The sequence below is a fragment of the Mya arenaria genome, chromosome 8 (assembly GCF_026914265.1).
Source record: "Mya arenaria isolate MELC-2E11 chromosome 8, ASM2691426v1".
Classification (NCBI taxonomy): domain Eukaryota; kingdom Metazoa; phylum Mollusca; class Bivalvia; order Myida; family Myidae; genus Mya; species Mya arenaria.
The window spans coordinates 12,281,481-12,309,300 of NC_069129.1; the positions used below are offsets into that span (position 1 = coordinate 12,281,481).

The 27,820-nt window shown below is 34.6% G+C and overlaps 2 protein-coding genes across 5 annotated transcripts in view; one reads left to right on the forward strand and one right to left on the reverse strand.

The window, feature by feature from the left end:
* Positions 1 to 1,473: 1,473 nt before the first annotated feature.
* Positions 1,474 to 27,820, forward strand: part of LOC128242812 (anoctamin-10-like) — a 38,921-nt gene continuing 12,574 nt past the window's right edge. For 2 of the 4 annotated variants that reach the window (XM_052960154.1, XM_052960151.1), the window contains exons 1-8: positions 1,474 to 1,548; positions 13,386 to 13,635; positions 19,698 to 19,833; positions 20,288 to 20,425; positions 21,120 to 21,236; positions 25,793 to 25,925; positions 26,456 to 26,753; positions 27,379 to 27,520. In XM_052960154.1, the coding sequence (XP_052816114.1) occupies positions 13,444 to 13,635; positions 19,698 to 19,833; positions 20,288 to 20,425; positions 21,120 to 21,236; positions 25,793 to 25,925; positions 26,456 to 26,753; positions 27,379 to 27,520 (1,156 nt within the window). In that variant the 5' untranslated portion in view covers positions 1,474 to 1,548; positions 13,386 to 13,443. Of the gene's footprint in view, positions 1,549 to 12,220; positions 12,240 to 12,351; positions 12,481 to 13,385; positions 13,636 to 19,697; positions 19,834 to 20,287; positions 20,426 to 21,119; positions 21,237 to 25,792; positions 25,926 to 26,455; positions 26,754 to 27,378; positions 27,521 to 27,820 lie in introns of those variants that run through there. The other 2 variants (XM_052960153.1, XM_052960152.1) reach the window with 2 other exon arrangements.
* LOC128242811 (platelet glycoprotein V-like) lies at positions 5,948 to 11,806 on the reverse strand. The gene is made up of 2 exons (XM_052960149.1): positions 11,473 to 11,806; positions 5,948 to 9,725 (listed from the first exon to the last, which is right to left on the reverse strand). The coding sequence occupies exons 1-2, from the start codon at positions 11,562 to 11,564 to the stop codon at positions 7,784 to 7,786; spliced, it is 2,034 nt and encodes a 677-aa protein (XP_052816109.1). The 5' UTR covers positions 11,565 to 11,806; the 3' UTR covers positions 5,948 to 7,783.

Sequence of the window (27,820 nt, forward strand, 5' to 3'; positions counted from 1 at the left end):
CAATTCTTGACCAAGAACTTGTCTAATAATATCAGGGTCTTTATGAGAAAATAAGATAGCGCTGAAGTATAAGTTTGCATTTAGAACTGATGCTTGTATTCATGTCATTAATGTAGCATAAAAACAGCAGAGGACCTAATATAGGTACACCACACACAACTTAATCAAAATCTGATTTGGTATTGTTAAAATGAACAGACTGTTTTCTGTCGGTTAGGTATGAGCGAAACCACTCCACCGACTCCACACCCAAGACCTGTAGCTTGCGGCATAAAATATGATCTACTGTATCGAAAGCTTTTTGTAGATCAAACATGATCATGCCCGTAAATAAATCTTTAGAAGATTGTCTACGTATATAATCTGTAAGGTGTATTAGGCAGGAGTCGGTAGAGTAGTTACCATGGAACCCGCTTTGATATTCATACAACAAACCATTTTTTACTAAGAAGGATTCCAGCTGAGTGTAGATAGCTCGCTCAAGAATTTTGGACACAATTGATAAAATGCTAACAGGCCTATAATTTGAAACTTCTGACCTACTATTTTTCTTAAAAAGCGGTTTGACCTTGGCATCTTTAAATCATTTGGCACGCTTTCATTAACAATAGAACTATTTATTAAAAATGTGATATGTATCTTAATAAAAGGAGCTGCATCCTTTAGAAATCTAGCAGGAATATCATCAAGCCCAGTGCTTTTTGAACGATTTAGTTTGGATAATTCATTCAGGACAAATTGCTCTGAAACAGTATGTAGTTTAAAGGATTTTGACTCAGGGTTTCTCTGCTTGTAGAAGTTTTGAAAAACACTAGATGAAACACTGAACAAATTTGTTGCAACAGGCAGTTTTTCCACTAGAACTGATGCGACCGTTGTAAAAAAATGATTAAAATGATTTGCTATTGTTTTAGCGTCAAAACACAGTTTGTCACCTATGTTAAGAACTACATTAGGTGACGATTTACTACTATTACTAAATACGTTTTTAAAAAGTATGTGGTCAAATGAGTTGAGATTGATATTGGACTTGAGTATTTTTGTGATATTTGGGCCAGTACTTTCATTTTTTTATTCTTCCTCTGTTTCACCAGCGCTTGGCCCCCAACAAGGTGGTTGCTGCTATGTCCATTAGCCCATAACGAACTTTGTTGGGCTGCTGTAGCCTGTTGCGGTGTTTTGTCCAGGTCACCTCAGATTGATGTCATAAAAGGATTATAAATTGATCAAAAGATAAATGTTTAAGTATATACCGAAAAGTTTAGATAATAATTGAGAGATTTCAGCGAGTTGCTATTTTAACATGTATAACGATTATTTAATTCATGCCTGTTTACTTCTTTAAATCGGTAAGTCTTATTCGTTTACAACACTTCTCTCAAACTCCGCGCAGTGTTACTTCCCTTGCAGTACAGTAAGGGAAGTAACACTGCGCGGAGTTTGCACTTCTCTTTTTTCGATTTGACTAACTGCATTTGCTATTTTCATGACGGGCTAATTTCTTGATTTTGACGCTTGGAATCATCAGGTGTTTTAACCGTTCACAAGGTATATTCAATACATTTTCATTTCACCTGGAGTCATATTTACTTTTTTAATTTGCAAATCGTATTATTTCACTGATTTTTGTACAAAATGCAATAACTTTATTTTGAAGTGCGATAGAATTCGGATGCAAAATTTCGGATTAGGTGTGGCCGACTTTATCATAGTTTAAGCTCGAAATTTTGCACTTTAAACAATTAATAACTGGGCTTCTTTAGAGATGTCCTTTCATTATTAACGAAAACGTGCGTCAGCAAAGCTACAGGTTAGCTCAGTTATATAGATTGCTGGGGTCCGAGATAATCTAGTCTAAAATTATACTAAATTATAGACGTGTTATACAGGATTCCAATCCCTAACGTCTAAACGGGAATGTGCAAAAACCAGGGGTGTTTTGAAAAATATTGAAATTGTATTAAGTGTAGTATTTTATGGTTTGCATTGATCATAAAGGTTTATATTCATATTTTACCATGTAGGTGAGAAGTTATTTTGCACAAAACAAGCATTTAATGCATTAAAACACATTATTTACCTTTCCAATAAAACGAAAGTTGACTAACACAGACAACAATTATGCCAAGTGGAACAACTCGACCCAATCGTAATAACTCTGCCACCTCCGACAAGCTTCGTGATAGACCTCGTAAATACAATCGTAACAACTCGGCCCTGGCCGAAATGTTCCAATTGTTTAAAAATTGTGCCCTGAAGCCTTGCAGGTGCCCTTCATTTATATATCGCTATGTTTTGACAGCAAGACACGTCAAACTCTTAATTATTCATAGGATATGACATTTTTAGCTCGACTATTCAAAGAATAGGTGTGCTATACTACTCGTGTCCGCGTCCGGTTAAAGTTTTAGGGCAAGTTGGGATTTTCACTTATGAGTCCAGTACCCTACATTCAATTGACTTAATACTTCATGCAGTTGTTCAGGGCCATCACATGAAGAGGTTAGATAACTCCATATTATTATTTACACAGATTATGGCCCCTGATTGACTATGGAACTTAGGTTAAAGTTTTAGGGCAAGTTGAAATATTTATTAATAACTTCTATATCCTTTGTTCAATTGACTTAATACTTCACACAGTTGTTCAGGACCATCACACAATGTGGTTACATAACTCCATATTATCCTAAATACAAGTTATGGCCCCTGATTGACTTAGGTTAAAATTTTAGGGCAGGTTAAAATTTTAGGGCAAGTTGGGATTTTCACTTAAAACTCCAATACCATTCATTCAATTAACTTAATACTTCACACAGATGTTCAGAGCCATCACATAATGAGGTTAAATAACTCCATATTATCTTTTATACAAATTATGGCCCCTGATTGACTATGGAACTTAGGTTAAAGTTTTAGGGCAGGTTGGGATATTGTTTAATAACTTCTATACCCTTCATTCAATTGACTTAATACTTCACACAATTGTTCAGGACCATCACCCAATGAGGTTACATAACTCCATATCCTTAATACAAGTTATGGCCCCTGATTGACTTATGTTAAAGTTTTAGGCAAAAAGTTAAGGGCAAGTTGGGATTTTAATTAAAAAAACTTCTATACCGTTCATTAAATGCACTTAATAAAATGTATTGAATAATTTTAGTTAGGTTTAACATAAAGAGACCAAACTTGGTATTATTACATCGTTATTGTATTCTAAGTCAAAGCGGCGTTGTCGAGCTCGCTGTCTTACGACGGCTCTTGTTATGTATGGAACTGATATAAAATATCATTATCTGGTAATATTTCTTGTTTTTTTATGATATTTTTTAGATGTTAAATGCTTTAACCCGGAATCCCGATCGGAATAACTACCCACATTTGATACTAAACAATTTGTACGTGAAGGATTTGCCATATCAAAAAACGTAAAAAAATCCGTAAACATACAATTACTTGGGCTACAAGATAGTCCACCTAAATGGCCGTCAATGAGTCTTTTGAGGATTTTTTTACCATGGCAGACTCGAGACAAGGATACACATGAAATGTCAAAATAATAAAAAAAACTATCCCAGATCACTCATTAATGTAGCTAGGGTCTGAGAGTGCTGTGCTATTATTCAAACAGTCGCGGTTTGAGCCCTGTGCAGCAGCACTTTCCTCTTAGTCTAGTGTTTACTACGTGTTCATCTGTGAATTATCATATCATTGCGGTTTTGCCTGCTATGTAACGGTAGTTATAACATTTCTTGTGTGCAGTGGTTTTTTTGTGATTTGTTTTCGGGCCCTGGTAAACTTTGAAAATTGCAACATAATCAAATCAGAGCATTTAAAATCAATGTGTATTATACATGTTAAAAGTGCTTGAAGTGGGGATTATATATTGAATTGCATGCTATGACTTCAGAATGCCAAAATTACAAATGGAACACAAGTCCATTAACAAAAACAATGTGAAAAATGACGCAAAATATAATTATTTTTAAATAAAAATTGTAGACTTTCCTTATAATGTTAAAAAATATTCTTTTTTTTTGGGGGGGGGAGGGTCTCAATATTTGGCCCAATTTTGGTAGAGAAGAAAAAACAAGTCTTGGTGGTCACATTTTCAATCAACCGCCATATCATACCTTTAGTCCTTTGGTGCTAGTATGACAGCTGGTATCTTCATGGCAGTGCCCTTGGCTGGGTATTAAAACCAAACATGCAATTTATGTCTACTCTACATGGGTTTGACATCAAATGTTTGCAGACAAATAAATAACAGTGCCCCTACTCTCCCTTAAATTTTAAAATAAGATATTTTTGTTAAATTAGATAAAAAAATACTAGTCTTAATATACTTCAGAAGATAGATAATAGTGTTGTTGTGTTTTCTTAATACTTATACACAGCTTGACCTATTTTATAATTGTATTGTATGTATATATTTATGTGCAGAGTGTACAACTTCGAAACTTTGGAGGTGGGGGTGGGGGTCAAAAGAAAGGAGATTAATTTGTAAAGACAAAAATAAAGATACAAAGAACTCAACACTATGATGGGAAAAAGAGATATATTTTTTTTAAGCCTGAGGTATGACACATAGCCTTTTACGTATTTTACGTTAGCAATGATTTTTTACATTTTGTTGAAATTTGAGTTATTTTACATATCTTATGGACAAACACCAAACAGCAACTGACTGAAACTCATTTAAATAAATTTTTGAAAATCCTGACCTTAAATGATTAGATTTTAAATTTCATTACTTAAACACATTTTCTGTCACATTTCAACAATGGAGTTCTTTGAACTTTTGAAGATGTTTTATCCTTGAAAGAATGAATTTCATTCACGTGTCACACGGAATACATTTGTTTGATTGCTGAATCATGAATTAGTCCAGGGCTTTTTCTGCCCATTTTGGGAAAAAGACCCTAGACATTTTGGGAAATTTTGCGTTGTGAAAATGCCGAAATTGGGAAATTTTACAGTTAAAAGAAAAAGCTGTCTAGTCTCCTGCGAATTAGGAAATGATTTAATATTAGTTTATTTTCCTTTCAAAAGACCCACCATGGCTAAAATATCAATCCTTGGGGTGTAAATATCTATTGCAATAAATCATGACAGATAATATTTCAGATCTCTGAAAGTGATGAAAATCAATGATTTCTGAGTCCAATTCCCAAAAAAACTTCACATAACATAATTTTTTATGATGCTGAAAATGAACCAGTACAGGTTAAAAGAATTTCTAAAAAAAAAAAAAAAAAATTTTTTTTTGGATTGGGATTTTTTCTGAAGATTGGGAAAGATATCTTATATTTGCTTTGGGAATGGGTCCGATAGTCGGACCCGTGGGTACTATAGAAAAAGCCCTGTAGTCCCTTAATAAGACTCAATAAAAGAACACCATTTAACTGTAAACCATTTCTCCTCAATCTATTTAAAGGATAAATAGAAGGGGCCTAGGGGATGAATCATTTTTTTAGGGCCACTGCTACCTACTTGAAGTCCTTTACAGGCCCCTACTCAAATGATAAATTAATTGAATCATTATTCTTGATGTTCATCATCTAAAGAACAAAAAAGAGTGGCACACTGTCAAATTTTATTTTATATAATAGTACAAACTGTTCAGTGCATATCTTGACATGAAGTTATATAAATATTTCTATTCGTATAAATCAGTTGCAAGTACTAAGCTATTGTTACATATAAGTGTATGTTATGTATATATTGATTGTGCCATTTTAAAATGATATGTTTTACAACAAGGAAAATATACAAAAAATCATAATTTAACAACTGAATATATACATCTTTTTTATATTGTTGAATTTTCAAATCATAATTATAAAGAATAACATATAGTGAATGCCAAAATGCATTCTGAAGTAAGATCACAAACATTTGCTCCATTTACAAGAACATGTATTTATTTTAACTGCTTTTTAAGGTGCTGACCCACCTCATACACCAGTTCAATTTGCTAATGTCTCATTTAAAGATTTAAAATGTTTAGTTAGAATCATTGTAACTTAAACATAAAAATAATTTTAATGTTCATATCCTAAGGGCTGTCTTTTTAGTGACTTTCTGCCTTTAGTAGTATAAAAGGCATTTTTTCTGCAATGTGCCATCACTCAATACTTAAGCTTTATATGATTGTGATTCTCTACTATGATACAGCAATACATTAAAGTGATTTCATGATTGTTGAATAACTAATATTTTGGTGAATTAAAATTCCTTTTCACAGTGACATTTTGTCTTTAGAAGGGCTTGGTACTATTCCCCACAACTGCAGTGGTCGATATTAGCACAAGCCCCCAGCCCTGCACTGGTAAAATGCTTTTGGCGCTTGCTGAAATTCTTTCCTCAAATTCTTTGTTTTATACAGCAGCGCTTGTTCAAAAATGTAATGCCAAGCAGTAGTTTATGGATTCAGGCTTGTTCATTCAAAAGACTAATTTCTGCAATAACAGACAGACAGCCCCGACATCTCTCATGCATTCTCATATCTTTGGCATCTATTAGGTGGGTCATACCTTATGGCACACTGGAAAATATACATGTATTGCACCAAGAGATTTTGCATGTATGTTATAGGATATAGGCACTAGGTAATGCATTTGATCAATCATTATCAATATCTATAAAAAATGTTATTAAAACCTAACATTTAAAGCAAATACATAAATGTGCAAAGCTTTTATATTTACAAATTGTTACAAAATTATTAAAAGTTCATTTCATCAATACATTTGTGCATGATGGCATATACATGTAAGTGATAATATCACTATTCAAAAATAGCTGCAGCCCTGAATATTTGTAATAGATCATGCTTGTTAAAAATGCAAAAACAATTATAGCAAACAAACTGTTTGTCAAGAAAATTGGTAGGTTACAATTGTACATTGAGCAACTACATTAACTCTCACCTTTTGAATAAGCACATTAATATGCTTATTGATAATATGATCAATGAATGAAAGAGACACTCTGGCATCTGGCAGTTTTGTGTGCTCATAAATGTATTTTCACATTGAATTTTTAAAGCTTATACTGTTATGTTAAAATATTAATATATTCTGTCAAATCACTTACAACATGTTTTTCCATTTATAAGGTTAACCACTTTCAGGGGCGTAGCCAGCCTTACGCACTTACGCACATGTGTTACATTAATTTGAAAAATGAATAAAAAATGGCTAAATATAGCATCAAAGTCGAGGGCTAAGCTATGTTTTGACATAAGAATAAAGAGAAGATCAGCTATAGAAAGCATTGTTTTTCTGTGCTAGATAGCTTACAGAGCCTAAAAATCACTTGGTAACTACAGTCGGCAGCCTCAAACCTTTAAATCCCTCCAAATACACATCAGTGCTTAACATGTTAGTTCCATTTTCCATTTTATCCCTGGGGAGCTGCCCCCCCTGAACCCCTGACAGTTACAGGGATATGCCCCTCCTATACCCTCCCACATTTGTGTGTAACATTCAGTAAAGCCTGGCTACACCCCTGACAGTCATTTTGACATTTTACACTTGCCAATATATAAAGCACCATGCTTAAAATATGACTGACTTTGATGAACTCATATATCAGTAATCAAGGTAGGTAATAATTGCATTTATTACATTCCTCTTGAAATGATAGAAAATTCGTCTTTGATGTATCTATCAAAATATTCCTTTATTCAGCTTTAGGACAATTTGTGTGTAAATGAATTTTTTGTTCGATATCATATGGCCAAGTGTCTCCATTAGTAAATATCTAGACTAGAACGCTAAACAGCAGACTCAAACTTGCAGCCCGCATTAAGGCTGTATTGACTTGAATCTTGTGACCCATGTCTTGAGCCATAGCCGTAACCAGACTGTGAAAGACTCTCCACGGAACTTTTCCGAGTCATTGACTGAGTGCCTTCAGACACCTCATCCACGTCAGGTGTCATTGATCTAAAATAATTTCTGACTATGTAATCTTTGTCCGATTCATTTAATGACCCTATTTCTGGATCTATGCTTCTTTTTTCTTTCTTTTCTTTAAAATATTTGTTTTCCTTCCTTTTCTTTGGTTTCTTGGGTCTATTCAACGGCTTTTCAGGATTGCGAACAATATTGCTTGGCTTTTTAAGACCTCTCAATTCCTGGTTGTCTTCTTCTTTTGTAGCACAGGGTATATGTTTACCTTGCCTGTGACGTTTATAAAGGCACAATATGATAACAACAACTAAAATCATAAAAACTACAATAATACCGACTACCACACCCACGATCACCCCTGCATTGCCTGATGCTGAATTTTTTCCGGTATTTTCACAGTTGTCTAAAACATCTTCTGTCAACTTATCAATTTGGGAACCCACAAGCCTAGACGGCGTTGAACACATTGGCATTAGACAGTCTTTACGAAAGGAAATTTTATCTTTATCTTGGCAAAACAGTATAGATGAGGTTTGCTTATCATTTAACCATTCTCGAAATGTGTTTATTCGACAGTTACAATACCACTGATTATGATCCAGTCGTACAAACTGCATGGATATTTTACTGGTCGCTGCGAAGAAACTATCCGGCAAGAAAGTTAGCTGATTGGCTGATAAATCAACATGTTGTATACTAGTAAGATATTCAAAATGTCGATAGTTGAGTTCAAGTAACCCACACGAGGATAAATTCAACTCTACTAATTTGTTAAGTCCATCGAATAAAGTTGGTGGTAAACTTGTCAACTGTTGATTGCTGTTCATTTTAAGTCTTGTTAGGCTATTTGCGATTGGTTGAAGAAAAAATGATGGCAGCGATTTGAGATTGTTGTTGGAAATATCTAAGTAGTTTAATCCTTCCATATGCATGAACGTGTTGTTGGTGACACTGCTAATTGCATTGTTGGATAGGTCTAACTTATTGATATTGAGCCCTTCAAACTGATTGTCTGAAAGTGATACTAAACTGTTCCCCCGAATATTCAGGTTTCTCAAGTTAATAAGTTGTGACAGTTCACCTTTCAGTGGTAGAAATCTAAGCTGGTTGTATGATAGATCAAATTCTTCAATGCTGCGTAATGACTTAAATAAATCGTTTTCCAGTGTTTGGATATTACATGAAGGCGTTCGGAATTTCTTCAAGTTTGGGACACCTTGGAATGAAGATCCCTTCAGGTTCACAAATTCATTGTAGCCAATATTTAATTCCTGCAGATGGGATTGCGATGAGAAAAATCCACTTGGAAAATCCACAAGTTGGTTGTTTTTAAAATCCACCTCAACTACTTCAATCAGGGGCTTCAAGATGTTGGCACTGGCTAAATGCTGTATCTTATTGTAAGATAAGTCCAGTCTGCGTAACATTTTCAGATTCATGAACGCGTCTCGACCAACTCTTTCTATTTTATTGTGGCTGAGATCAAGTGTCATCAATTCACCAAGTGTCGAAAAAGCATTGTCATGAATTTCTGTAAGGTTTCCAAAATTAATCAAAAGCGTGCTTAATTGTACTGCTGGCGTCGTGGCAAAATCAAATTCCATGACATCCTCAAATGGGCTGCGAAGTATCTCCAGGGTAGCGGTTTCCGGGGGCAGGGTCTGTCCAAGGGGGTAAAGGTTTATGACAAGGGAGCAGTTGACCTTGAATCCTTTGCAGCTGCACCCCAGGGGACATGAAATGGACCCATGGGCAAATTGGAGCAATAGAAGCACAAAGGCGATGCTGGTTATCATTGTCAGCCTGGAAATAAATGAGCAGACAATTATTATTGTGTTGTTTCCAAGATGCATTTGATATGAGAATATATTTTGGGCGTATGATGACAACACCAAGCATTCAATAAAACATTCAAATCATGCAGAGGACGATACTAATATTTCTAGCTACTTAACCTATATGTCCAATAGCTATGTCTTATTTAAAATGTATGCACAGGCATACAATGTAGATATGTAAATAAGGACAAAAACCCCATCCTTTTTGGAGTACTGCCATGTTCTGCACTGTGGAAACAGATGATTTAACACCGATGTACATCGAATTCTCATTAATATTGCATGTAAAAAGCCTTCTTGCTTAAATAATTGACTTGTAAAAAAACATGTTCAAGCAGATGGTCTTTCTAAAAGCCTGAATTGAATTTGAAATTTCCATAACAATAACGAATTAATTCAACATTAAAGGTGCAATATACAATGTATGTATATAAAGTGCCTGTCTTGTCTGTATGTATGTCTTTACATGAAGCTTGTATTGTATGTCTTGTATATCTGTCTTTTCTTCTATGTATGTCTTGTATATCTGTCTTGTCTTGTGTACATGTTTGTCTTGTCTTTCTGTCTAGTTTGTATGCATGTTTTGACTTGTCTATGTGTCATGTCTTGTATGTATGTCTTGTCTACGATTTTGTCTTGTATGGATGTCTTTCTTGTCTTGTCTTGTATGTCTTTCTTGTCTTGTCTTGTATGGATGTCTTTCTTGTCTTGTCTTGTATGGATGTCTTTCTTGTCTTGTCTTGTATGGATGTCTTTCTTGTCTTGTCTTGTATGGATGTCTTTCTTGTCTTGTCTTGTATGGATGTCTTTCTTGTCTTGTCTGGTATGGATGTCTTTCTTGTCTTGTATGGATGTCTTTCTTGTCTTGTATGGATGTCTTTCTTGTCTTGTCTTGTATGGATGTCTTTCTTGTCTTGTCTTGTATGGATGTCTTTCTTGTCTTGTCTTGTATGGATGTCTTTCTTGTCTTGTCTTGTATGGATGTCTTTCTTGTCTTGTCTGGTATGGATGTCTTTCTTGTCTTGTATGGATGTCTTTCTTGTCTTGTCTTGTATGGATGTCTTTCTTGTCTTGTCTTGTATGGATGTCTTTCTTGTCTTGTCTTGTATGGATGTCTTTCTTGTCTTGTCTTGTCTTGTCTTGTATGGATGTCTTTCTTGTCTTGTCTGTAATGTTTTATATTTCTGTTTGTCTGTGTATCTGTCTGTCTAGTGTTTTTCCACCATTTTGCCAAATTGGGTGGCCTTCCTGACTGGGAAAATTCCGTCTTTCTGTCTGTGTGTGACCTAGTGGTTAAGAAAGTCTTAGATTACCCTTTCAGATACTTTAAAAAAACAGTGGGTAAAATGATATGCTATTTAAACTGGTTTCCTCTGGTTTTTCTGTTATGATACTGATATACCATACAGGGGTATTTACCTCATGACAAAACATGAATTTAAATGTTGTCCATTCAAGTTACCTTAATGAAAAATACCCTAAAACAATAGGGACTCTCTATTTGTTGTTATTTTTTGTTTTAAGTTATTTTTTATCCAATTACATAACACGAATAAGGACATGTCAATTGTCAGCAATTTGATATACCAAAAGCACATACCTAAGTTATTCAAGTTACATTATGTTACATCAAAATATTTATCTTATCAAAATCAAAACAATGTGACAGACGCTTTTACCCCGCTTTCAATTTACAAGAGAATGCAAAATACCTGGTTTTTAGAATTCCCATGTCTTTGAAAAAATTATTTAAATAGTTTTTAATCCAAATGGTTGCACATTGTAAACACCGATAAAAAGTCATGTACGCTAAATAGCTCTATTGACAAGGTAGATCGCAACCTTGTAAGTGATAGTAGCCGCCATATTTAGTTAAGGTTAAGTCAGGTATTTTCCCTCTATGTGGGTCACATTTATATAAATATTTATCCAATATTCAGTGGCTAATGTTTATGCCTTTTGGCTATTTAGTAAAAACAGTTTATGCTAATGTACTGACAAACCATTCAATAGATATGTTCTATTTATGTGTTAGTAGACTTTCACATTAAACAATGTCATTATAACCTATTATGTAATGGACTTACCTGTTCATTGCATATTTATGATATGACCCATATATAGGACACATCACCTGTGTATTGCACATCTGGACTAAACCATTTAAGGAAAGGGTAGGCAGGATTTTAATGTCAGTTACAGTGGAAAGCTACTGTATGATGAGATGGATGACTAATAAATACACAGTTGATATTTGTGTATTTCTAGCTAAAAACTGCCCAATTTTTAGTCCTTGATAATAAATATCTTTTGAGGCTTATATAGTAAACTGAATTTTATTTTTATTTTTCACATTATTTTTACCACTAGCTATATCAATTATCTATACTATTTTATGCTAAATAGTTAATGATGATGTGTACATGTATATACCTCTATAATTGCAACATTTGATTTTTTGATTAGAATCAAAGTGAAGGTATGAATTGGTTTTTTTAACACCATATAAACACTAAACTAAACGTTTGTATACGAGAAGACATTCGCAATAAAAATATGATGTCGACAGATTTACTATAAAGTTGGTATATTAGTGATGGTTCAGATGTATACCAGAGAAAATCTATATCATAGCAAGCGGGCTTACACAAGTATATATTCATTCAGTGAAATTTATATTGGAATGTCTAACGCAGTGTTTTATTCATCATTTTCTTCAGGTATTTTCATGAAACACATTCTAAACTGTCACAGTTGTAAATATGATAAATAGTTGCAAACTATGCATGTACATTTTATAGCACTGTCATTTATTTAATGCTGTATGAAATAAGCAGTTTTATGGTAGGGTTTTGTAGATATTTTTTAAAATATTGATGTTGATAAAAAAAAAAAAATGTGATATATACACCAAATTTGATATTGGTGTATGTTGCACATAAGATGGAAATGTTTCATGTTTTGTTTTGTTACTTAAGAAAAGTAAGGTTTTGTGGAAAAAAAACACAGTTGTAATTGTTTAAACAAAAAAAATAAGTGAAAATTAATACAACAAGTAAGCAAAATATCAATAAAGAAAGAAATGTAAGAAAATGTAAGATAATTATGTTAGTGTTTTTATTAAAATCCATCTATAAGTATAATATGATTGTAAATGTGATTTAAGCTTTATTCAGCAACAGATAAATGACAGTTAAAATATTGCTTAATATTATGTATGCAGTGTTACTTGTATACTAATCTAGTACTATTTATCATGGGTCGTGTTTGCAACCATGATTTTCAATAAAGGATATAAAAATATTGACATTCCTAAACTTTGTCAGTGTATACTAGATTCTGTTTTTGACATTCACAAATTGCTTCAATAAGTGTTACCTTTGTATAAATGCTTTAAATTTGTTGCAAAAATGGAATATGGTTTTAGCATACATGCTCAAAGGTAAAAACCATTAAGTGTGTTTTGGGGCTAGTAGAAAAATTCAATATTCCTATGAATTATATAGAGTTTGGCGAGTATCATTTTTAGCTAGCATAAAGATATGGAAATTCAGGCTTAATGCACTTTTAAATATAATTTATAAAGACTGTTATATTCTTAAGTTTTACACTTTTTGAATTTCAGTTCTGATATCCACAATAAATAAACCAACATAGCCGATAGCTTTGAAACAATTATCACAATGGAGGAAGTCGGTTCTGCAACAACAACGACGACAGCAGGTGGTGCTGGATTTGAGCCTTTGGAGGTGCTGGAGTTTGCTGTGAACACCAAGCAGGCAGCGATTGAATGGATGATTGCCAAGTTGCAAGCCCCCGCAGACAAGAGTGGGGCGGACCTTTGTGTTTCGGCTATGGTCATGCAACATAACCAGGTATGAAGATATATATAGATAGTAGCAATGGTTTGTAAATAACTAAAAGATTCGAAATGTAAAGTTTTGTTTTGTTAGCTTCAGAAAAGAAAAAGGTATTGTCGTAACCTTGGTTTCGGTTCTGATTAGAAATGTTTACCATGGTCATAACTACCAATACCATTCAAGATATTCACATAAATGAAGTACACATATTATAAGTAACAAAATGCTAAAGTATGTTGCATATCCCATAACCATGGCCTTAACAATTGGTGAGTTATGCCCCTTGATGAACGATCACAAGTGTTGATTGCAGCTGGCACTGGTCTTGTATTATTAAAATATCCGTAAAATAAATCTCAATTTCTACCAAATTAACAAGCATTTTGATGCATTTAATAGGGCTAAATATAGGTTATGCAAAAAAGCACATTTTAATTTGATTAATGCATTCTGTGTTAACGTTTAAATTTAATGATCAAAACAAAAATGTATATGTTTTAGGTACAGATAAAAGAATAGTAACGATATCTTGGCCGTTTGTGTCTTGTTAATTAATAAAAAAAAAACATTGATAAAGGCTAATATTGTTTTACATTTACCTAAATCATATGGGTTTTTTTGTTGTTTTTATCGTTAAAGATGAATGAGTTAAACATGATAATGCAATTTAATAAAAATAAATATTTTTTGTATCAACCTGTCTTGTGCGCCTTCAATACAATACCAGGTAAGAAATCTAGAAAATATATTATAATGTTATATGTTTGCCTTACATACATATTTTTTTAGAGGAACTAAAACGGAGTGTGTAGTGTTTCATAATGAAGGGACTAGTTTGCAGGGGTTTATTTTTTTCTCGACAACAAGGAGAAGCAACAAAACACAAAGGAAGATGTATAAATAAAGATATTGATAATTATTAAGGAAATATTAATATTTCTTGGTGAATGATTTTTCAGGAGACTTCAGTAAGTACCAGCATGAATATTGTGCTCAAGTTGCCCATACATTACAGTATAAGCACTAACAGTCAACTTAGAAATAGCTCCATACAGATTTTGTACAATATTTAAAGTTAATGCACAATAAAAAAAATATCTAGTTGTTAGGGTTACATGTCCATCTTGACCAAAAGGCAGTCCTCCAGTAGGGGCTTAGGCTCCAGTCATTGTTCTTGAGCTCTCAAAATGGACACCGAGCAATAGTTATTGTTTATGTTTGCTTTACTGAACTTTTAAATCAGCGTTTAGTAAAGCAAACAATTTACTTTTGGGGTGAAAAGTCTCCATACTCCATAACCTACGTAATAAAACTTATTATGGAGTTAAGGAACATTGGCTTTGTTTCGTTGTGAGAAGTTTCTTAATTGTTCCAGCAAAGATATTAGGGTAACACTTGTACTGGTTTTGACCCAGCTAATGGACAGCAAAGGGGATTCATAACAGCTCTTCATATAATACCGTTGAATAAAACAGCATGAACAAAAGAAATGTTGTATTTTAATTCTATGTACACAAAGTCATGTATTATGATATTTGTTATTGACTAAATTGTTTTGTTAACATCATATTGCAATTAAATTTATTTAAAGTAAAAGGACAATGGCTATTGTTCAACAAAATGCATATATACATGTACCATGTTGGAGAGTGTTATTTTTGTTTTTGTCCATACATTAAATCCCATATCAGAATGGTAACAAGAAGGCGGAGCTTAACCATGCTATAACTATTGTTCGGATAGGCTCACCAGTTATTGAGTGTTATCCTTTACAACATGATACAAAACAGTTGCTTCATCCAACACCCTCGTGATTGAAATAATACACTCTTCTTGAAACTCTTGTGTATAATTTTAAAAACTTGGGTTGTGGGTTCAATAATTTTTCATAGTGTATGTTGGGCACAATACAATTATTTATTATACTAGTATTGTTATTGTATAGAATAGTACAAAGATATATATCATTTAGTCTTATTTCTAACAGAGAAATAGTATTAAAATGACAAAAAAGTAAAACAGCACTTTATAATTTGGCTTTGGAGTATGATAGAACACCGTTATATATGTAACTATCAATATACCCGGTATGCATTTTAATATGCTGTAACAGTATACAAATTAACAGTCTTACTTTTCATATAGAATAGAAAGGTTGAAGTTGTAATGTTTTATACCACTGATGTCTTGATTCCAGAGTTCAATAATCAGTCTTGATTGATAATGTGAAATTTGACAATGAACTTAACAATTGCCAAGGCAGTTGAATAAGGATGGACAAATAGAAATATTTTTTTTGTTTTACTTGAATAAACATGTAATGTTACGAGGACCTAAAGTTGTCTAGTTTTTTATGTCCTCTAGGTCCTAAAGTCATCTAGGTCCTAAAGATGTCTCTTACTAAAGTTATCTAGGTCCTAAAGATGTCTTGGTACTAATGTTTTCCAGCTCCTAAATTCATATTGATCCTAAATTCATCTAGGTCCTAAAGTTGTCTAGGTCTTAGAGTCATCTAGATCCTAAAGACTTCTAGATCCTAAATTCATCTAGGTCCTAAAGTTGTCTAGGTCTTAGAGTCATCTAGATCCTGAAGACTTCTAGATCCTAAATTCATCCAGGTCAGTTGTCTAGGTCATAAAGTCATCTAGGTCTAGGGGTTAAAGACGTCTAGGTCCTAAAGTTGTCTAGGTCTTAGAGTCATCTAGATCCTGAAGACTTCTAGATCCAAAATTCATCTAGGTCCTAAAGTTATCTAAGTACTTAAGTTGTCTAGGTCATAAAGTCATCTAGGTCCTTCAGTTGTCTAGGGGTTAAGGACGCCTAGGTCTTAAAGTTGTCTAGGTCCTAAAGTCATCAGTTTTTACAGTCTTGTTTTCCTTCTAATAAAAGCTTTGAGGTCATTTAAACCACTGACAATTGAAAGCTTAGCTCAACCATTCTTCATGATTCAATTACAATTGTAATTTCTTAAACTGGAGTAGATGACAAAATAATTAGTTGAGCTAGTAACTGGTTCTTTCACTGAACCTAAACTCGGGAACAAGTAAGCCCTGTTCATAACTTGTGTGGGCAAAAGCCATTTGCATGCAAAAATATGCATTTTTTTGTGTTACATTTTTTATATCATCTTACATTATTCTAGTTCAATTGTTTTCCCTTTTAATTGTAAATATATTCTGTGATGACTTATGGTACAGAGTGATGACAATAGGTTACATTTAAAAAAGATTCAATCAATCATTAGTTGAACCTGCTTTGGAAATATTAGCAGCATCGAGTTTTAAATTGCTGTAAATCAAAGTATATTTTTAAACATGACTGTGCTGGTTAAAAGGACGAGAAATTTGCAGTAGGTGACAACATAATGTCAGCACAAGACCCGGCACCACATGCATGAAGACCTCTGGACCACAACATACATACATGTTGTGCTCAATTATGTGTAAATATTGTGCAAACACATTCCATAATAACTTCACTGAGATATGCCAAACTGTTTACATTTTAAATCTCATGCACCAACCTGATTACCTAAGGAGCCCATGGATGACAACTTTAAGATCCATGGATCCGATGGTTGTCAGGCTGACCCCTGGTGTACATACGGCATAGTTAATCATTCAATATTATTAGCACCGAAATGCGCGGGAAAGATACCTTTATAAAATTAATGCAAGCCAGGTACATTTCACTGAAAACAGACAATGCCTTTTTTATAAATGTAATGTAAAGTGACAACTTTAGGTCCTTGTACGTTAGTTCATTGTCAATGTGAACAATTTCTTTTTCTTTTTACAATGATGAATAACGTAATCGTTATGCATGAAAGTTTGAGGAGTTAAAATATGATTTTGTTTTTCAATTATCTGAAATTCCATCCAATAATGGTTTGATTTTTTGTGGAAAAGGATATTATGCATGGTATGTTTACTTTTGTTATTACCGACGTGGCTTTATAAGAATCATGAGCGTTGTCACAACCATCCTTCCCTCCTGCTTTTGTGTCCGGTCAATAACTTTGTCATTCATGATGGGATATTAAAATCATTTGGTGGAGGTGACCACCATATTATGACATGTCATGCCCAAGATCAGGGTACAAAGCTTTAAGGTCATGGCACTGCTTGCCTCAGATCTTAATTTTTGCAAAATAAGTGTGACTGATGATAATGGCTTGTGGCCGACCCATAAATTTGTCACTCATGGTGGGATTTGGAAAAAAAATTCACTGGTGGCCACATAGGGTGACTATGTGTCCTCTGGCTTCATAGTCAAGGTCACTGATTACCTCTGCACCAGGGCTTCTAAAAACCGGCAATTTGCCGGTCTGGACTGATTTTGACCAAGCCAGACCGATTTCAGTTTCAAAAAATGTAAAAAAAATCGGTCCAAAATTTTCTCATTTTTTTTTTTAAATTCAGTCCAAAACGACTAAGTCAGTAAAAATTGTTATACACAAACATTCTTGGGTCATTCACACATTCAGAATTACCCCCAATAAAAGTGTCCTAGTTACCATCGGACCAATGTGACCACTGCTTTTTCCGCTACGCTGAACTTTCGATATCTGTTTATTAGCAGACACTTGTGATCGGTCCAATCACGTGTATTGGTAGGTCACAGAAGACACAATTAAATAAATTAATTTAAATGCAATTGTCATTGTTAATCCGCGAAAGCACCAAAATTCCAAATTAATTAACCTTATCATATAGGATATCAACAGCAACACGCTTGATTGACTACGGAGTCTGACAGCTGAGTGCGCCGCTTACGTCATTTTAATTCACAGTAATAAAAAATTCGTTGTCGATATCAAACTTATAGCTTGAAGCCCCGATTATAAATCGAGATATATATTATTATTCAAGATTATCAGTTGAATGTTGACTCGCTGTAGAAGCATTAAACAAATAAAACATAATACTGTTTCACTTTTTGTCAGCTGACCGCTTCCCGTTGGCAGCAGTTAATTACGATCGCAGTCGTTTTTGTTAGAAACGCCGCAGAACTCGATGAGAATCTCATTTGAATTAAGCTTGTATCAATGACTATCTAAATCGGCTTTGATGGTTCTAGAGCCCTGTTAATTGCCACATAGTGAAAAAAAAATTGACAGAATACACGTCGCGAAAATGTATGACATTTCTATATAATCCGACTTTTGAACAGGTCTTTTTTTCGGGGGGGGGGGGGGGGGGGGTTTTGGGGGGAGGGAGTTTTCTCCGGGTCCGGACCGATTGTGGTTCCAAACTTTTAGAAGCCCTGCTCTGCACACTATCAGTTACTAAGCATTACTGATGATAGTAGTTGCTGCCCTATCCATGACTGCCATGCATGGTTGAATATTGAATAATTTGGAATAAGTGACCACCATACCAATACGTCACCCATATTCTTACACTTCAAGGTGAAGGTCACTCGCAGGCTTGGTCAAGGTCCCTGTGCTTATTTGAGTTTTACGCCCTTGAACATCAGCAATTCCTTGGCTATATTGAAGATTGTAGCAAATAAGGATTGTTTTTCTTCGTATAATAATCAAGCATTTATCATCCTCTGTCAAGGTGGTGTGCAGGGTTTGTCATCCTGGTGTTTTCATGTGGATGTAAGAAAAGTGTAACATATTAGTATGGAGTTTGCATATCTTATCATTTAGTGAATGTGATCATATTTTTATCAGTATATTTTATAGTGATTTGTCCATAGATCTAGTGTTATAAAGTGTGAATGAAGTTTTATAAAAGGCGGATTGCCTTCCATTTTAGTATGAAAATATTTTTATTACTTTTTTTCATGGTTAACTGTCGTTTGCTCTATGCGTGTTGAAATAATAATAATAATAAGTAAGTGTAATCTATAAAGGCTGGGAATATTCATTTTTGGTATGATTATAAAACTAATTATTTTTATCACTCCTTCATAATGGTGATGTAAATTATATTTTATGCACTTCTAATTGGCTAAAGAAATTGTAAAATATTCAGCTATGAAACACTAGCTTTGAAAAAAACACTAGCCAAACCCGTCAAACTTTTGACTGGTGCAAAGCTTGCTAATTTGCCCACTGTCGTTTACAGGAAACAGTTCTGTTTATCGGTGGTTCAACAAGTCGCTTGTTGCTGGGAGCCGAGATGATGGACATGATGAAGGAATATAAGGATGGGAACCAGCGAGAGTTCACTGTGGAAGATATTAGTAACTTCCGTGGTGGAGGTATGTTTGGTTTGGTATTTTAGCTTCTCCTCCCCCATAATGTAACTTTTCTTGGATGGGGTAGGCCTTGTGAAATTGTGGTGAGATTTAAATAGAGTTAAAACTTAATAATTTTACACCATGCCATATAGTTTAAACATTCTACATTTTACAACGATTGTGAAAATAGTGATGATAACTTATACAAAGTCATTTTCGTTGGCACAATGTTGCATGAGAGTGTGGTCTTGTGTTGTGGGGGAAACCAGAGTACCCAGGGAAAACCCACTTGACCAGCTTGGTCACCACCAAACCAACAAACCAACCACTAACCAAACACACATGCTATATAAACCAACTGGAAGTGGTCAAAATTTTAATTAAACAGACAAGGTTTTTTTCTGATATTTTTTTTTAATTTTATTTTTTTGTTATGTGTCACACTTTACCACCTTTTCTAAATGCTTAATTTCAGAGAATCCAGACATGTTCTTGACAATGGCCGAGAAACAAAAGATCATATTCCGGGAATTGGAGAACATTCGGGCCACGGATTCAGATGAATATGTTCCTGGATATGAGTTCATCAAGCTATACCAAGGCAGGACCATAGGTAGGACATTTTGCTTTTTAGTGGTATGAGGTATAACTGAAAAACATGAACAAAATATGTTTATTTTACCTTGTCAATCTCTATGCTTATGTCTACGCCAATGGGATTGCCAGAGGGATTCTTATTTAATCATTTACAAAGCCTCTGATGAAAAACATGGCTAGTTTTCCATTAAGTCATTAAAAGTGATTTTTTCAAAATAAGTAACTTTTTTTATCTGCGCCCGCCATGTGCCGAACTAATGTTTGAGATAGGCAAACAAATTCACTTTTACATATTTCTATAAACAAAAAGTGATATTGTGATGGAATTATTATCAGCTCAATAAAGTTAGCATCAATATGGACATGCTTTACCATGGCTGTGTTCATTCAAAACATTCTGATAAAGCTTATTAGGAAAGCCAGTGGTCGAAATTAACACAAGCCTACAAGCCCTGCACTGGTAAAATATTTTTCAGACGTGCTCAAATTCTGAATTTTATATAGCAGGGCTTGTTCAAAAATTTGATGCCAAGCAATAGTATAAGGATTCAGGCTTGTTCATTTGAAAGTCTGTTTTCAAGGACTGGTAAAGCGTGAAAACCTTGATGTATGGCTTAGTCCTATCACATCAACCTAACTACAACATGGTTGACATTTTACATATTCGATGAAGACATTATTTACTTAATGTTTTAATAATTTATTTTCAGTGAAGAAACTGCTGAGTGCTGATCTGATCAAGAATCTTTTCCCAATCCACGACCAGGAGTTCCTGAAGAAAATGGGAGCCGACTGGTATAAGAAGCCAGTTGCCAGTCAACCTATAGGTATAGTTTATGTCTCACAGTTTCATATGATCACTGTAGAAATTAAGGGGCCTGTTTTATTCAAGATCTTAGTCCAAGAATGAAAACAAGGTGGAGGAAATGAAAGAAGTCAGCTCTTTTCCATCTGTGACGTCCCTACAGATTTATGATTTTGTAAAATCCTTTAACAAACTAGCCCCAGATTTAAGTGTGTATGGTGCTTGGATAAAGGTTGATGGTGTCCACTATTTAGAGGTTAATACACAGCGTAGCTGGTCCGTTGAGTGATAATTGGCCCGAGTGACTCATAATGGCCCGAGACGTAGTCGAGGGACATTATGAGCACGAGGGCCAATTTTCACTCGACAGCCCGGCTACGCTGTGTATTAACCTCTTTAATACATAAGTTTGTTTTTCTTAGTTTGAGAGTTTGCTTTTAAAGTTTACCTACAATCCAGTTGCAGGGTTTGAATTTAGACTTGCATACTCGCAAAATGCGAGTGACATTTGCAAATTGCGAGTGACTTTTATTCAAGTTCGCAAAATTCTGCAAGTGGCTTTTCTAGACCACAAAATGTAAAAAGGAAAGAAGAATAAACATGAACTTTACTCAATAACTCCGCTACGTAGTCGAGTGTAAACAGCCTATAAGTGGGATGTTAACACTACCAGTATAAAGAAGACAGTACGGAGTCACGCTCTAGTAAGTTTTCAAAAATAGAACAAATATGGAAAAGGCCGAGTTTTATCTTGAATCTTCCCAGGATGCTCCGAGGCATGCATAATACAAAGTGAATACATATGACATAATCACCTAGCTCAATCATTGGCCAAATTAAGCGCTTTCGCGCACTATATGTAAACCCCATCAACCTTTGAATATATTTCCGCCCAACTATCAAAGTGAATAGACTTCGTTGATCGCTACATTTCATGGTCCAAAGCATCCACACTACATTTACTGTTGCTTTTATTGATTTAAATTTTATAATGTTATTGTTTTTAATACTTATAGACTTAATGAAATCTGTAGCGTGCTTGCCAAATGTGTATTACCCGATTGTGAGGGTAAATGTACAAAGTGAACAATGTCAAATTATTGGACAGCTTTGTAGTCAAGTCACTCAAGATTGATACTTTTTAATATTCATAATACGTCTTAGGTGTAAATTTCTCCTTTAATTTGACAAAATTTTACAGTAAGGGAATAAAGCAAATAATATAATTGCAAGTTGATTTTTCATTTTGGGAGATGCCTAAAAAAAGCACTCGCAAAATTTTGCGAGTGCTCCTCAAAGTTAAATTCGAACCCTGAGTTGTGCATTCTCATTTTGCTTACGCTTTAATACGATGAGTTTACTCACTCTCAAAGTGAATTTACTTTTTATTATTAAGTTTTTGAGAGTGAGCCAAAGAGGCAAACAACATTTTGTTGTCACTTTTATGTTCCCATTCCAATTTCAATTGATCACTTTGAAAATTCCACAACACATCTATCCGAATTTTTCTGAACGAATCACTGTCATCTGTCTCTTTATGTCCTGAATAACTGAATTCAATTCAATAAACATGAACACTTACCAAGTAGAATGACTGTTTGTACTCAAACAAACGCCGCCCTAATGGTCCAGACTGGTTATCAAACACAAGCATATCTTCCTAAACTGCTTTCGCAATTAGGATTTTAATAATAAATTTGTTCAAGCAGATCATTAAAATTTGATTTATTATGCCCCCTTTTGAAAAAAGTGGGGTATATTGTTTTGCACATGTCGGTCGGTCGGTCGGTCGGTCGGTCGGTCTGTCTGTCGGTCGGTCGGTCGGAATACCAAATGGTTTCCGATCAATAACTTGAGAACGCTTTGACCGAGGGACCTCATACTTGGTATGTGTATTGGTCATCACCAGCAGATGAACCCTATTGATTTTGAGGTCAGTGGGTCAAAGGTCAAGGTCAGTGTGACCTTTACATGAAAAACGGTTTCCGATCAATAACTTGAGAACGCTTTGACCCAGGAACCTCATACTTGGTAGGTGTATTGGTCATGACCAGCAGATGAACCCTATTGATTTTGAGGTCAGTGGGTCAAAGGTCAAGGTCAGTGTGACCTTAACATGAAAAACGGTTTCCGATCAATAACTTGAGAACGCTTTGACCCAGGGACCTCATACTAGGTAGGCTTATTGGTCATGACCAGCAGATGAACCCTATTGATTTTGAGGTCAGTGGGTCAAAGGTCAAGGTCAGTGTGACCTTTACATGAAAAACGGTTTCCGATCAATAACTTGAGAACGCTTTGACCCAGGAACCTCATACTTGGTAGGTGTATTGGTCATGACCAGCAGATGAACCCTATTGATTTTGAGGTCAGTGGGTCAAAGGTCAAGGTCAGTGTGACCTTAACATGAAAAACGGTTTCCGATCAATAACTTGAGAACGCTTTGACCCAGGGACCTCATACTAGGTAGGCTTATTGGTCATGACCAGCAGATGAACCCTATTGATTTTGAGGTCAGTGGGTCAAAGGTCAAGGTCAGTGTGACTGTAAGCTGAAAAAAGGTTTTCTGATTGTCCATATTTTATTTTCTTATATAGTAGACAGTAGAAATTTATATGTCACTAAATGCATGAGTTGAAGTATCAGTTTTCAGTGAACATCTAGTTTAATTATGCCCCCCTTCGAAGCAGAGGGGTTATATAATTGCTTTGCACATGTCGGTCGGTCTGTTGGAAGACCAAAGCTTGTCCGAGTGATAACTCAAAAATTCCCGGACCTATGGTCATCAAACTTGACATGAAGATTAGGTATGACCAGTAGATGACCTGCCTCATATGCATCCAATGACAAATCAGCTGTCATTTCAGTCCATGCATATTTCATTCAATTGTCCAAATATTTCTGGCAACTTGGCGCTCAGGGGGCATAATGTTTGACAAACATCTCTTGTTTAGTCAAGACGTTATTTTGCAATCGCCAAAATTGATTAACCCATTTCATTCTGAGACCCAGTTAGATATGATACCTTGAATATCTGGGCATTTTCCAATAACTGATAAGCCATCTGCCTTTTTATGACCATTGTGTTGTATAAACACTAATAACTTCTTTATTATTGGTATAAGACCAAATAAAGATTACATATTTGGAAAGGAAATAAAAATATGCACATGTTTATGTAAGTTTTATTAGCAAATGATTTTAAATAAATTATTTTTTGCAAGTTAACCAGGTGATGATGAAAAAAAAAAACACCAAAAAATAAATATGCACAAATTGAAAGCAAAAAAAGCACACATAATTTTTTTCAAATGTCACATAATCCAATGTATGAAAGTTTCTAAATTAATCTGTCTTTAAAATGCAGAAAGAATTATGCATATATTTCAAATCTATAAAAAGTTATAACAGTTTATATCATCCCATGTCCACTTCGGAGCAAATCGGGCGGGTGGATGTTCATCGCGATGTTGGTTGGAATAGCAGTTTGAATCCTCGACCAGTAAGGTCCAGAAGTCTTGCCCCCATAACAGTTTTATTGATAAATGACAGTAATGCAATATCCTGGCTTTCTTGGGTCATATTGTTCTTTAGGACCACCATTTTTTGTATTCCCACTTGGAAACCTTGGGGTGATCCTCTTTGTCATTCAATCATTCTAGAACTCCTCAAAATCGTCATAAAAACTCCACCAAATAATGCAAATGTCATAGTTTGTGATTTCTATCGATGTTTTAATATGTCTTCTGTTTGTATCAAACAAATTCACATAAACTTCGTCATTATAACCATCCCAATATCACTATCGTCACTGTGGTCGAGAGTCCTATCCATTTCAACCAAAATTTGCATCAAAATCGCAATAAAAAGCTTAAATTTAACTCGATTTTTGAGTTTTAAAATTATTTCTTCATTAAAATTTTCTGCGCATCTATCTGCGCATAACATCCGGTCATTCCGGAAAACGTATAAACCGGAAACAATACAGTCAAAACGAAAGTAAATAAAGTGAAAGTTCAGTACGTCAAAAACTACACCTTTTGGTGTATCCCGCATGTAAAGGGTAACTACACCAAAAGGTGTATCCCGAATGAAATGGGTTAAAAGGCGAAAATTTATTTCACGTGCGAACGTTCTTCGGGCCACAAAGTAATAATCGAAAATCGGCCCGGGCCGCAAAACTGATAATCGCTGAGTCATGCAAATAATCACGAAATCCCTGTACAAATGTGTTACTATATATAGTAACATATGTATTAATCTATGATATGCACATGTATAGGAAGGCTCATATCTCTGGCTTTAATAATAGTTGGGTTACGCTCCTTGTTCGATTGAAAAATCAAGAACAGACGAGCATTGATAATTGTTCTGCGGCACTTTTGTTTACATTTTATTTTGGCTACAATGACTACAGCAATAAAATGTATATAGAGATTGAGAAAAATCAACGTTTAAATCAGCCTTTAACACTGCAAAGTGTAACTAAAGGTGTAAACAAATGATTTGATAAGTCATGTTGAACTGATGCAACCATAATTCGTCTTCTATATAAATAAATATAATTCTCCATTTCAGAGAAGATTCAGCACTATTTTGGTGAGAAGATCGCCCTGTATTTTGCCTTTCTGGGTTTCTACACAGTGGCCCTTATCCCTCCAGCTATATTGGGCGTGCTATACTGGATTACCTCATGGCAAAACCTCTACAGGTATGGATTATGTCACTTATGTGTATGTGAAAAGAATAGACTCATGTACCATTCTGTAATGTTAAAAATAGTTTAAGATAATTGACATGGGTATATGCACTAATTGGGATGTCATACCCACGATAGCGAATGTCATAAACCATGTGACGTAGAAGACGGAAATCACGTGCCCAGGTCAGACGATTTAGGACGATCACAGTTTCAGATTTTTTAAAAATAAAAAATTAGGAATTTAAGTACCCACGAAAATGTAAATTTTTAGAAAACCACAAAATTTCATGCCAACGAATATAAATGATTTCACAGTACTGCAATAGGTAGAAAATCAGTGATATGATCATTCAGAAATGCCATAATATTTAATAGTGCTGTTATGAATTGCACCAAATATATTTTTTTTAAATAATGTTTGGCCTAAATCCAGTGTTGTTAACAAAAGTGTATGAAATAATGAATGATAGCTATTTTGACAAGCTACATGGACATTTAAAAAAGGTAAATTCTAACTTTCCATTTATATCTGAATCCAGGGAGGCGCTGTTTGCAGTGTTCAACTTAGTCTGGGCGACAATATTCCTGGAAGCATGGAAGCGTTACTGTGCCGAGCTTGCCTTTAAATGGGGCTGTATGGACTTTGTCTCCACCAACTCTGAAGAGCCCAGGGCAAACTACCACGGGCGAATGGGTAAAAACCCTGTGACAGGAAAACCTGAACCTGTTTTCCCGAAATCTCAACAGTATATGAGATTTTACGGCGTAACTGTGCCTGTCTTGTGCTTGTGTCTTACTGTAGCGTTCTATGCTATGCTGGGCTACTTCTGGCTTCAGGTAAGACCATGTATACTTTTTTCCAGACAAGTGTTTCCAGTTATGTAACCACGGATGGAAAAAATGAACTTTCACCCCAGTGGAAAATAAGTCACCCACAACAACATGGCAGTTAAAATTTAAAAAATCAAATAAAAGCTATTGAAAAAAATAACATTTCAAAATTGTTCAAACTCTGTAAGCCTTGTTCCCATCTTCCGCCCATGCCCTTGTGTTGGATTTTTCCACCTGTATCAGAGAAACGCATGAAAGATACTATATATAGTCATTGTAATGCTCAATACATTTCCATGCTGGTGAATATCATTGTCGGTTGTCATAATTATCTTCCAAATATGTGTGTATGATGGAAGGGCTCTTTGTTCTAAAAATTTTTGTAATTGTTGAATCTAAAACACTGCTATAAATACCAATGCTTCATTGAAATACAGTACATTCTATAAACAATTAGAAATGTTTAACATAATTATAATTTAATTTTTACTTAAATAGTATTTCAAATAGTGAAGTAGGTTTCAAGTAACATTAGTCAATAGAAGCTGATTTAATGCTTTCACCCTTGAACTACTGTGAAAACAAAAACAAATATAGATGTGGCAATTTGTTATAAATGTTGGCATCTTAGGCAAAGGTTGACAAGTGGTACCTGGAGGATAAGAGCTGGCTGAACCTGTTTGACACTTTCATGCCGACCGTCGTGTACGCCATCGTCATCGCCATACTCAACGCTATCTACAGGAAAGTTGCCGTCCGCTTAAACGAGTTTGGTACGTAATTAGTTATTAATGTAATCGAATATAGATGCAGTTAAACAATGTAAGGCTATCAGAGCTACTTGTCCGCAGATGTTCGCATCGTGAAAAAGATATATGATCTCAGAGTTTACAGTCTTTCAGCCAATACTCAGTTGTAGCTGACATTGTGTTTAATGTTGGATAAACATAATTGATTATCAAATCGAAATGTACAACCATAATTGATTGTGGAATTAGAAATAATCAGAAGAGTATTTCCATACTTAATATTGGTATGAATATGAGCCACATCACGCGTGTATATCAATTTCT

Bases quoted from the DNA above. Each gene is read 5' to 3' on its own strand.
- LOC128242811 (XM_052960149.1), bottom strand. From the start codon at position 11,564: ATGACTTTTTATCGGTGTTTACAATGTGCAACCATTTGGATTAAAAAC. The intron at 9,726-11,472 runs GTATTTTGCATT...ATTTATTTCCAG, and splicing joins ATGGGAATTCTAAAAACCAG to GCTGACAATGATAACCAGCA.